Source organism: Acanthaster planci, unplaced genomic scaffold (genome assembly GCF_054643075.1).
Source record: "Acanthaster planci isolate LZ-2023a unplaced genomic scaffold, COTS_SCS Contig1, whole genome shotgun sequence".
Taxonomy (NCBI): Eukaryota; Metazoa; Echinodermata; class Asteroidea; order Valvatida; family Acanthasteridae; genus Acanthaster; species Acanthaster planci.
Window position 1 is genome coordinate 959,040 of NW_028257625.1, and position 12,224 is coordinate 971,263.

The 12,224-nt window shown below is 43.3% G+C and overlaps 1 protein-coding gene across 1 annotated transcript in view; it reads left to right on the forward strand.

The window, feature by feature from the left end:
- mybbp1a (MYB binding protein 1a) overlaps window positions 1-12,224 on the forward strand; it is a 35,398-nt gene that overhangs the window by 10,922 nt on the left and 12,252 nt on the right. Inside the window, exons 10-24 of the mRNA XM_087131535.1 lie at window positions 2,450-2,593; window positions 2,963-3,036; window positions 3,630-3,681; window positions 4,100-4,222; window positions 4,496-4,672; window positions 4,786-4,836; window positions 5,481-5,642; window positions 6,740-6,806; window positions 7,858-8,000; window positions 8,870-8,924; window positions 9,316-9,500; window positions 10,261-10,419; window positions 10,781-10,935; window positions 11,369-11,426; window positions 12,061-12,177. Coding sequence (XP_086987661.1) covers window positions 2,450-2,593; window positions 2,963-3,036; window positions 3,630-3,681; window positions 4,100-4,222; window positions 4,496-4,672; window positions 4,786-4,836; window positions 5,481-5,642; window positions 6,740-6,806; window positions 7,858-8,000; window positions 8,870-8,924; window positions 9,316-9,500; window positions 10,261-10,419; window positions 10,781-10,935; window positions 11,369-11,426; window positions 12,061-12,177 — 1,722 coding nt within the window. The remainder of the gene's footprint in view (window positions 1-2,449; window positions 2,594-2,962; window positions 3,037-3,629; window positions 3,682-4,099; window positions 4,223-4,495; window positions 4,673-4,785; window positions 4,837-5,480; window positions 5,643-6,739; window positions 6,807-7,857; window positions 8,001-8,869; window positions 8,925-9,315; window positions 9,501-10,260; window positions 10,420-10,780; window positions 10,936-11,368; window positions 11,427-12,060; window positions 12,178-12,224) is intronic.

Genomic DNA, 12,224 nt, shown 5'->3' on the forward strand with positions numbered 1-12,224 from the left:
GACCACATAACGACCACAAAAAGACGTCTTTCACGCGTCGTGTGCCCACTGGGTAGGGTCTGGCTATTATTACTTTACATGGAGATTGATGCTAGATTGTAGAACGAGAATTGTTCTTGAAACTTGACTGTGAAATGTGGCCGTTGAACACGTCGACCCTTACTTTCCCAGAGCCTTTAAAATTCATCACGAGGGATTTTGGACAGGCTTAGGAAAGTGGAGCTCAGTTATTGTTATTCACATGGGACTTACTGCTGCTGAAAAGTTTAAGCACAAAGATTGTGCCGTTTGTTTTCTGTTCTGCGAAGGAAATCAGAGAAGTTGGGGAGTTACGAGTGACATGCATGAAATAAAAGGTTAATAATCTGAATAAAAGTGAATGATTTGAGACCTTTTGGGTATGAGAATTTTTCAATTTTTTTTAATCAGCAACTTGGCTGACTGTACTTCAAGCTGTGTTACCTCTGCTTATTGGTTTGGCAAGCAGAGTACCGAGCGATTTTATTCATAAAGCAAAAACTGAGCTGATCACCAGACACAAGCAATAGATATTGAGTGGAATATGGGTTGGTAACCAGTTTTTGCTAAGCAAATGTGATCCAAACTTAGGAGCTACATGAGGCTGGCCACTGATATCAACAGCTAATTTAAAGTCAACTTCAGAGATGTAAAATACAAAAACTTCTTCAAACTGGAATACCACAGTGACCCAAGATACACACTTTGCCTTGGAGAAAAAGTCTGCAAGGATCACACTGTTGGGCCCTCTAGGTTATTAGATCTGATTCAAAGTTAGCAGACCAGTCACTTTGGTGAGCTGCAAAGCAAATGCGAGCCTACGTAACACTGATTTCTGTCTTCTGTCCGTCGGGACGTCTGTCTTTTGGGACATCTGTCCGTCTGGCCTCCTCAAATGTTAACATTTTTCCTTGTATTTATATAGGTTAAAATGTGCCATTGAGTGCTTGTTTGCTTCCGCTTGGAATTCTGTCAGTATTTAAATAGTCTCATATGGCATTAATGCTTAGAAACTTATGAATTTAATGAAAAAATTTATAAAAGTTGAATGTTAACGTTTTGAGTTGTATTGTGTACTTACCCCGTAGTACATGTACATACATATATACATGTACACTGTACACGTATGTACCTACATGTATTCATACTGTATGTACTGAGCACTCCTGTAATGTACATGTATGTATAGACATTGGTTGGATGCATCCAAATGTAGATGTACAGTATGTGGGAATAATGTAAGGGATGGGGGGGGGACTCCAAGTGACAGATGAGGATATTGGTTGGGGGAGGGGTACCTGTAGGAGGAGGATCATGGGGACAAGATATATGTATGTAGAAAGTGGATGAAATGCTGGATCAAGTTGGCGTAATGGTTGGGCTAGATTTGTGGGATGATGGGACAGCCAGAGCAAGAAGTGAAGGGAATGATGGGGAGGGGACGGAGTAGGAATTGATAGGATGATGGGAAGAGGGCAGAGTGTTAAATAGATAGGATGATGGAGAGGGGGCAGAGTAGGAAATGGATAGGATGATGGGGAGGGGGCAGAGTAGGAAATGGATAGGATGATGGAGGGGTGGAGTAGGATATGGATGGAAAGATAAGGTGGATGGGATTGGAGATAGATGGGATTAGGGGTGGAGTCAAAGTAGACATGGTAGATATGGGATGATGGGGTCGAATTGTAGAGGATAGGACGATGGAGCTGGATGCAAAGTGCAAAACTATACATAAGAAGAATTTTACTTAAGCACCATCCATATCCATCAAACTCACAAATGCACCGTTTATCTAGGCGTGCAGGTCTAGTCTGACTCTACTGGACCCACATTCTTTAGACATTCCTCTCTCCTATAAAGTACTATGAAGCCTTTGTACCTGAATCTGGTGGTCTTTGTTGATTTTCTTTAAAACGACAAGCGTCTTTCAACACAGCGTCTTTCAACACACAGTCTGCACACAGCACTTACTAGGTAGGCTTTTTCTCCTAGAGAGTAGAATGGTTTTTATTGCTAAGGTCAATAAAATATCTTGTACATCTGTATCGCAGTCGTATGCCAACCAATCTTGTACAAAATTTGGATGAAGCTTGGTTAGTATTTTCTTGTTTAATTTAGTAACCATATTTGTATAACTTGGATGTCTCTTAACATAAGCTGTTATTACAGAAAATAAATTCAATTGATAACACACAGCGAGACCATGGTGGCTTTGCCGTTTTAGTTTATTGATGTGAAACAGTTTTCACAAAATATAATCCATGTAGCATTTCAAATCCGTGGTCATGTCCACTTAGGCAGTTCATTAAAGTTTTCATTTTACTTATTTCACAACCTCAATATAATCACTGACATCTCTTTTTGTCTCAAAACACTAATTTAAAAATATTAGCTCAGATTGGATAAATCTTTTTGCCTCTGTCCCCCACAGAGTAGTTCACTAGCTAGCCTCGTCAAGAACATGGAGGACTCGGCGACGCAGTTGGCCGTAGTCAAGGGACTGCTACTCAGTCCGGGGCACTTCAACTTTGACGAAATCACCAAAAGTCGGACCGTTTACTCAATTATCAGCAACGTGAGTCTGTCCATGATAACAGGAAATTTATTAACCAATTTCTTGGCAAGAATGTTGACTTGTGCATATGGGTACATCCCTTAACTTAATAGCTGTTATCTTGTGTTGTACATAATTTTCCTGTTGGCTTTGTGAGCACAGAATGGTCTTCAGAATGGTCTTCATATATGGTTAGCAGAGCCAAACGCTTTGTGCACAAATTTCAGTGGCGAGTGAAAATTCGTACCTTCATTGTACAGTAGTTTGTCAAATAGGCTATTTTCTCAAGAGGACTTTGTACCACAAACTTTGATATTTTTTTTTAAGACTGATAATGGTTCTGGCTGCCTTGAAGAATCCTATCAGCTTGTATTTTTTGATCTCCTGCAGTTCAATTCTGATGCAGTGAGGTTATATCTGAGGTGGTTGAAGGAGCTATTTAACACAGGCTCAGTCAATACTGGGTAAGCGTAATAGGATGTTGATTGATTGTTGATTTCTTCTTATGTCTTTGTGAATTTTCTCAAGGCACTTGACTAAGTTAGCCCTAACCCCCTAGGATGTATGTAAAATCATATTAAAATCAGAGGATTTGGGACTGTTAGGGATCTATAGCCAGTAGAATCTGACTGACAGAGTGTTAAGTATGGCAGTTTAAATGACCGCCTCTGTTTACCACCTCACACGGATTAGTTTTAGACATTGCTAAGTATGCACTAGGTATGATGGATTCCAACAGTTCAACGTTTGCTTATCTCAAAATCGAGGAATTGATAGTCAAACTCATAGACACACATTCAGCATTGAATTCCTCCTTTTTGAGAGAGTCCCTTTTTTCCTGAGATTGATTGTCACCTAATTTATGCATAATGCATGTGTATTACCATGTTTTCTGTTCAAGTTACCATGGTGATTTAGTAACATGGATGGGCCTACTGAGCTTCCGTGGTTAATCCATTTTGAGGCTACAGAAACCAAGAGCCCACAGTTCTAACCTCATCATGGGTCTTGTGTGGTCCAGTGTGTGACTTTACTCATTTCTGTGTCTATTTCTTAGGAGCAACGAGCCCCGTGATGTCGACAGCGGAAGACACTGGGTTTCAATGCAGGTAAGGTGTTGCCACTTTCAGATTTCTTTCTTCAGATTTCAGGTTCACTGGTGTTCAAGATCGTGTCCATCTCAAAGCCAGACTTTTGGCAACAATCCAGCATGATTGAAGAGCTAGACCAAGACCTGAAGGCCTGCTTCCAAGATCAACCCATGTACCTCCAATTTCAAAGCTGTCAGGTCTGAGAGCAAGATCCAGCAGGGGTGTGAGAATTCAGCTTTTTAGCTGTTTTCAGCTTTAATTTTAAGTGGCCAGTCACATCCCCGATCCAGATCTGAAGGTCTCAGAAATTAAAATTTCTTCTTTCAGCTGTAGTACAAGTCTTGATTCCAGGTAAGGTTCTCCTCCAGTTTTGTACTTTTTCCTTTCTTCGACTGGCAACTTACAGGCTAAGTTTGTTTCTGTTTTTCTTTTCCAGGTGCTGTCCTTAGTCAGGAATCCTCACCTACAGAAGGACACAGACTGGCTGAGCGACTGCTTCCAATTTCTCTTCCTGCATGCTTTCTTCAGGGTCTGGAAGGCAACCAAAGATATCCCCAACGTAAGTCTGGCATTACCAAGGGGTGATTACAGTTTTACCCTAAACACCCCCAAATTCCCCAGATCTAGCACCTGGTTGGCAGTACTGCTGAGATGGATTTAGCACCCGGTTTCACTAAAGTGGCGTAAGTCCACTTTATACTAAATATTTTATTACATGAGTGAACAAAATAACCAGTCGTTTATTGAACTCTTGCAATCCTTTTGGATGCCAACGGTTGCAGCAGACAAATTCAGTGGTGTCCACACGTTGTTATTTGTCCTTGTGCAACAGTGTAGCAGGGTGCTCGATGTCCCAGTCGGCGAGTTGCTACGGCAGCAGATGGCCCAGCATTTCTACAGCGCCCTCGGGGTGGTGTGCAACCTGTCCACCAGGGCACCAGTGGAGCCGGAGGGTACCAGCGCTGAGTCGGGGGAATTGTGGGTGTACGTCATTGTGACCTATGCGCAGGTAGGCAAGAGGACATTTAAGCCAGGGGGCACTTTTCTTTGCCACACCTTTTCTCTGTGTACCTGAGATGTTTTGATTTTAAAATAATTTGTGCCCTGTTTTCTTTCTGACAGGCTCTTTTGAACTCCCCAGATGTGAACCGTGCCATAACTTTCTCAGATGAGGTATTCAAAATTGATTTTTATTTTTTTTCATAGAATGAGCCAGTTTGGTATCCCAACAGCGCGTGCCCAAAATGAACTACGTCCGAGGTCATTCGGACGCCCGCATGAGGTCTGCCCTCTCAATGCGGGTCTATGCGGACTCCCACGCGTGCTTTGTTTCCGAATGACCTTGCTTTTTTTGAATACCGAACGGGCTCATTACACCAATGTCATTTCGTTTTGAATTGAAAAGTATTTCATGTGCCATGTATTCATATTGTGAACTAATGGCTGTCATTACCTGGACTAGTTCAGCAATTCCCTTTGTTTTTCAGTCCAGTTCGTCACCTAAGGTTAAAAGAAAAGCTAGTGTAAATTCCACCGCAGATTTGAAAGGTGTAAGACATATCTTACCATACATTTGGAGTACCTTTGAGAGTTATTTTTAATTTTCTTCTCAATCAAAAATCTAGCTTCAGCAGCTGCTTAAGCATGTTAAGAAACTAGTTTCTCACCCAAAACAATAGATAGCAATATCTTACCCATTATCCAACATTATCAGGCAAAAGGTCACATTTTTTGTATGGCCTTTTGGAAGCTTTATTAGTCCAAATAATTTTTTGGAAAGTCTTTTTTTTCCTTTCCATTCCTTTTTGGTCATCCAGGCCCAGGCAGCTTGGGCTGAGATGCTGTCAGTCGTGGACAAGCTACGCAAGAAGTCCAAGCCAGCCAAGTCCCCGTCGGCCGGCCCAGCCTTCCAGCTCCTCTTCCTCCACGTGGGCCTGCAGATGTTCAGCGAGACGCAGCAAGCTGTGGACATACTACAGGTCGGTCCACCCACACGTCCCCCCCCAATCAACTCCAAACTCTATCACATATTTCTCACACTTAACCACTTCGGACCGGGGCATTTTTCAACGTTGAGGATGCTGGGCCGGCATGACTATCATTTTTTCTGTTTTCAAAATCCTTCAACAATTCATCATTCCATTTAACAGTCGTTTATAGCGGAACGGAGTAATCTTCAGGCACTACTCTAAGTTGACAGGTGACCTTCATTGACACCCGAATATTTCAGCCAGGCCTGCAGCCTTGTAAACAGAGCCCAGATTGTGCGGTGTCACACAGCTGTCTTTTGTTCACGAACCTGGCTCAGTGCACTGCTGACCTCTTTTCAATAGGGGCCAGATTAGCATGCAGCGGTGCTGTGTGGCTCATCGCTGCGGTGGTGGAGAGCTTTTGTCCCCGGTGGTAATCCGCTTGCTCTAAATACCCCAAACCCTGGTATACGGTTTCAAAATAATGCTGGATTATCACCACTTTTGAGAGTGAAAAATTCCGGTCATGCCCAGCAGCCTGGTCTTTTGTTCGGAGTACGGTCTTTTGTTACAGGGCCCTGTTTCCTTTGTCCGAGTTCGGAGACCCCGGCCACACATATAAACCATACGGCCCCGATCCCGGAGTCCCCGGCTGGTAGTGGTTAAAACCTTTTTCAAAACTGTCCCGAGACAAGAACATCTGCGGGGACAAAATTTCAATGTAACACCCAATCAAACCTGTTGACATTTTTCACAAATTTGAAAACAAATTTTGGCACGACAAAATATGATGAAATACGCACAAGTTGTAATGTAGTGGTATAACTAGTGGAACTGGTTGCTGACGACAGTTTCACCAGCTTAATTTCCATAATAATCAGGATGCAAAATGGAGTGACACATCAGAATGAAGATTGCAGTGAATTCTGTCTGATGTGTATAAAAAAGATATTGTTGCAATATGCTTCCGACTCATTTAATTGCATCTGGTCACATCAAATCACCAAACAAATTTCCAGACATCTCTTTGAGGCCCAAAGTCTCAATTTATTTGCATGAGTGTTAGTGTGAATTGGTGGAATGTTTGGATCACGTGATTTGTTTAGGATCTCCACGGATGCTACGAGCGAGCTGTGAGCAGGAGAAGATCCCTCAAGAAGAAGACAGAGGACGGTAAGACAGAATTACAGTCCTCATTGATATTACCCTTAGACAAGGCCAATCGTGAGGACAACACAGGTGTTGAAACATACAGGTTGAGAGGACCCAAAGCCGTATGTGGACAAATCATTGTCCCAAGTAACTCGGCGTCGATGTTCCAAACAAAATCAATTGTCTCCTTGACAGGGTGACAGCCTGGGCTTGATTTCTCACATGGATGAACGGCCCGAGAATGATCGCTGCATAGGGCCCCCTCAGTTAAACATCCGCAGGCAGTAATGGACCCTATTCACGTGGAGGCCATTTTTGATCTTATCCCCCAAATCTGTTGTATATATTGCAAGCTGGCGATTAGGATGTCACCAGACTGTTTTATACTTCCCTGCGTTCCAAGCCTCCCTTTCAATAATTTTTTGGAATCTGGCAAGGTACAATTCTATGTGTTCAATCATGAATTTGAAATTATTCATTGGAGTAGACAGCTGGACATTGGTCGTGAAATATCATTTTATTTCCTCATTTGTACTCTCAACATTGAAAAATGAAGAGTTAACCTTGCTTTCAAATTCAATATGGCCGGCCCCGTGAATAAAGTCTATAGACTGATTGGAAGATATACCACTACTCAATGGTACCACAGTCACATGCTTGTCACATACATTCATTGACCAAGTGTGTACGTTGGTCAGGTTTAGACATACTGGTCATAGAGGTACATGTATGTTGTATGCACGAATGATCCATGTGGGAGCGGGGTACCCTCACAGTAACGGCTCCTAGTTACGGTCCCTAGATTACTCTACAGAGGCTGGATTCCAAGCCTACACATGCTTAAGGGCGTGACTAGTCAGGGTGCAAAGAAAGTGGAAATGGCTCTTGCAAAGCAGTCGGCACAATTACAAAAATTCTGAAGGTGTCAATTCCCTTATTATTGCCATCCGTCAATGTTTTCCTCCTCTTGCTAAGCTTCAAGGTCATGGCATACCCGGAAAGGCGTGGTTTTGCCTATACAGGAGCCCAGCGTGATATTGAAGATGCTATTGGAATTGTGTTTTGTCTCCAGAGCCGGAGTGGGTGGAGGTCGTGACCGAGATCTTGCTCAGTCTCTTGTCCAAGCCGTCACATCTCTTGCGGACCGTGGTGGATGGCGTCTTCAAGATGATCTGCCCTCACATGACCCCAGAGGCACTGCAGCTGCTCCTGGATGTAAGTTTCTGTTTCACTCTGTCAGCGTGCAGTTGTTCTGCAAGTTCTCGTAAGTACATAAAAACTCACCCAAGCAGAATAGATTGTGTTCATGTGTTGACCATCTTGAATTGAGAGTGAGGTAAGACTTTTCATTTTGTGAACCTGAGAGTAAAAATAACAGCAACGCAGTAAAAGTTCAGTGCAAACTCATGCCCGATTTGAAATTTTGTGATAAATTATATCTAAAATGCTTTAAGCCACATTTTGAAACAAGGAACCCCAAATAGTCTGGTACCACCTTGCTTAACAGGTGACATATTATATGATCGACTTTGGAAACATGATAAAAATGGCTTCCCCCGAATGAGGTCTTTTTCACTCTTTAGGTTAATTAGGTGGCAGTACAGAGACACACAGAGGTGTCATTTTGTACATGGCATGAAACTACCCCACAGAGGGATAGATCAGATGACAGTTGGTGCTGTCCAACAACTGTGCCCTGTTGTTCCATGCGCATAATGTTTGTGCAGTAATGGTTTACTGCACAAACATTATGCGCATGGAACAACTGTTGTGATGGGGGCAGCAGAAAAGGGCATGAGTCATTTTGTGCCGGCAAACAACTGAACACACACTGACGGTGTGCCGAATTGTGTACCATATACAAAATACGCTGAAAAAGGACTGTAGATATTTGTGCATACGAGAGATGAACTGATTAAACACAGAAAATGTTCAGTTTGGCCTGATGCATTATCTATCTCCGTAGCCTAAGTTCCTAGGTACAACTGATCTAGAAGAATGACTACTTTTCCACACCATATTTCATTCAACCAAAGCGACCATTTCCGTAAGAGCACTAACTTTATGTGGTCTTGTGTTGACAGATTCTTGATCCAACCAAAGAGGTTGAAGATGGTAATATGGAGATCACTGAATCAGGTTAGTGTGGACTTCATGTAGAGAAATCCGTTTTTGTTCTAAAAACAGAATATTTTACATTTGTGACCAACGGCACAACTTGTCAGTGAGGATTAGATATTTCCCCCCTTTTCTGACAGTCTGGTACCAAATTTGAGTCAAAGTCATCTTGTTTGAATTAGAATTTGTGCAAATTTTCATAGGCTACACTGTACGACCAAGCCACCGTTTCTTTCCGAACTGGTTGGTGTCCAGTCTTGATTTGGGCACAAAGAGTATGCCATTGGTTTTTATACTGCACTGGTTGTATTTTGCCGAAAGTAAGAAACGCTCTCACTCTCAGCGAGCATTCACTCAGAGTGAGGTCTAGGCATGACCGTTTCTTCTTGCTTTTTTCATTTTTTTTCTTCAGACGATGAGGAAGATGCAGAAATGGAAGAGGGGAGCGACGATGACGATGATGATGAAGATGACGATGATGATGACGATGACGATGATGATGGGGAGGAGCAGGAGAAGAATGACAAGGTCATGGAGTCAACTCCAGTCAGCAAGAAGAAACGGCTTTCAAACGGTCATGGAAACCACACGAATAAGGTAAATAAATAACTCTTGAAAATGCTGTGCAGCCAGCAATGTTAAACCACCATACTACTGCGTTCATCTGGGCTTGAAGTACTGGCTTCCATGCAGACGACTCCTCGTTTGAATTAGCTGGCATGAGTGTTGCCAGTTTTTTTTTTACAAGTCACTGTTCCAGGTCTGAATGGTGGGTCAGCTACTAGGGCTGAACATTTTTAGCGTGTTCAAAACGTGAGTGCTCAGGTTCTGTAACCTGCCACTCACTGCATCAGTTTTGTGGTTTTTGCTGTTCTGCCTGATTTAGGAAGAGTCTCGAAAGTCGGAATGCTTGGAAAGTTCCTTTTAGGAACAACGGCTGTTCTGACTGCAACAAGCCTTGTTCCCTTCCGGAACATGCGCTGTTCCCAACCAGAATGCTCTATTTCTCTCGCTATCCGCCATGCTCAATTTAGCCTGGTCTAATATTGTGGATGTATCATGTTGCAGAGTGCTTCTCCTTCCAGGATATTTCTATTTTTGTTTGCTTTGCATCCCAATTAGAATTTATGATATGACCGACTTAGAATGTTCCCAGAAGGAACGCTAATGTCACAACACAGTGTTCCCCAGAAAATAGCTGGGAACAACTTGTTCCCATTGGGAACCAGCTGTGTTCTAGATGGGAATAACCAATGTTCCCAAATGGAGCATTCCAGCGGGAACAAGAACGTTCCAACGTCTGAGATGCTCCCTTAAGTTCTTGAATGTACCCTCAGTGAACCATCTACTTTTCCAGAAGCAGAAGCCGTCCAGCGAGGACAGTCACAACGAATCAGAGAACAGTGAGGACAGCGAGAGCGGAGATGAGAACAACGAGGACGATGAAGATGATGACGTCGACGAGTTCTTCCGCAATGATGTCAAGACAGCACTGGGCGATGCAGCAGCTGATGAGGTGAGCAAGGTTATTCCTCCCAAAAGAGGGCCGTACTTGGAGGAGAAGATTGAAGATTAGAAATAGAATTGTTTCGGCATAGTTCAGAACATTATCCTCCAAGATGGCTACTGAGGGTGTTCCAATCAAGTCCATCTACTAGTCCCTTCACAGCACTTTTCACAAGTCCGGTTGCAAGTGCGGCCACAAGTCCACACTCTGGAACGGGTCACATCCCCACGTTCAAGACTCAAGTGTTTTTATTTTTTGATGACTCAGTTAAAAACATTTATTTGCACAGTATAGAGCACTGTCAGTTGAAAGTACTATGTAAATTATATCCAAGCCTGACTTGCCCTGACCCGTTTTACCCTCAACCCAGGATGACAGTGACGATGACGATGTTGCCAGCAACTTTGACGACGACACGATGATGAGGCTGGACACGGCGCTCTCCAGTCTCTTCAAAGCCAAGATGGCCGACCGGAGGAAAGGCAAGAAGGAGACCAACACTGTGCTGCTGCATTTCAAGCTCAGGTACACACGAAGTGCTAAGTCACCGAGTTGAACCTTGTTCTCGTTGCGTAGAAAAGACGTGGGCATGCGTCATTCATCAGCAGTGTAACGATGCTGAGGGAAAAAAAAAGGTGGCGCGCGTCAGGCCATACTGTTCAGGCACCGTGCAGCCTGCCACATGTCGATTCACTGATGTAACTGTAAAAATCCATGCAAGAACTTTATAAACTTATCAGCATTTGCCATGTTCAAAAGTGGTGTTCCTACTGCACATTCACTGCTGTTTTCATTGGTTAGGGTGGATCTCTCTTTTCAAAAAACCTGCAGTGCCTTTTGTCGACATAGTGTCAGAGGCGACTTGTCAAGTTTTGACAATCTTGGCATATATTTATATTGTCATTTTCTCTTTCTTTTTAATAAGTGACAGAAATTGTTCTCTCCTTTAATTTTCTAGAGTCCTGGATTTGCTAGACATATTCATCAAGAGACAGCAATCGAATCCTCTAATACTGGTGCGTGTAGTTCCAACTCCAGAGGCCAGAAATATTTGCTAATGAACTCACTAGCAGCTATGCAACACTACAGTACATTGTATTTATTCATTGGTAAAACCAGAAAAAAGATACACAGTGCTTTGGTGATTAGGGGCAGTATAGGGAGTAACAGGCAGGGCAGTTTTTGGCATAACCTGCGTCATTTGTCAAAGTAGCTTGCCTGTCCAATGCGATGAGATCCAACGGGTCGACTGTCCCCAAGGCCAAACAGCCTGGGAGTCTGTGGTTGCCAGTCACCACACGATCCATCAGTGGCATTGTTCAATGGGACCAGATCGCAGTGTTTCCACATGGCCAGTTTGTTAGGCTGCTGTTGATTGCCCAGTGCAAACAAAGTGCACTAGGTTGTTTACACCTGCTGCACTATGCTGTGTCTAGCAGGGTCAAGGACAATTTTTCACTCAAGTGCTATGGTTCAGATAGATGCGTCATGTAGCAACCCGGAAAATCGGGGCAAAAAACTCCTCTGTCATGACAGTAATTTCTGGTCGTTCAGCGAACGTTGATCCAGTGGAAAGGAGCTGTGACTTTCCGCTCAAGGACACTTCCCACAGGAATCACAACTCCTTTTGTTTCACTCCACTGTCCACAGGAATTGGTTCTGCCGTTGTTGGTGGTCGCCCAGACAGCATCCGTGCACAAGGACCAGCACGTCCTGTCAGAGAAGGCAGTCAGCATCTTTCACAACAAGCTCTGTAGGGTCAGAAAGGTATTGTGAGGCCTCTCCAAAAATTCACATGTGCTTTCTGTGGTCAT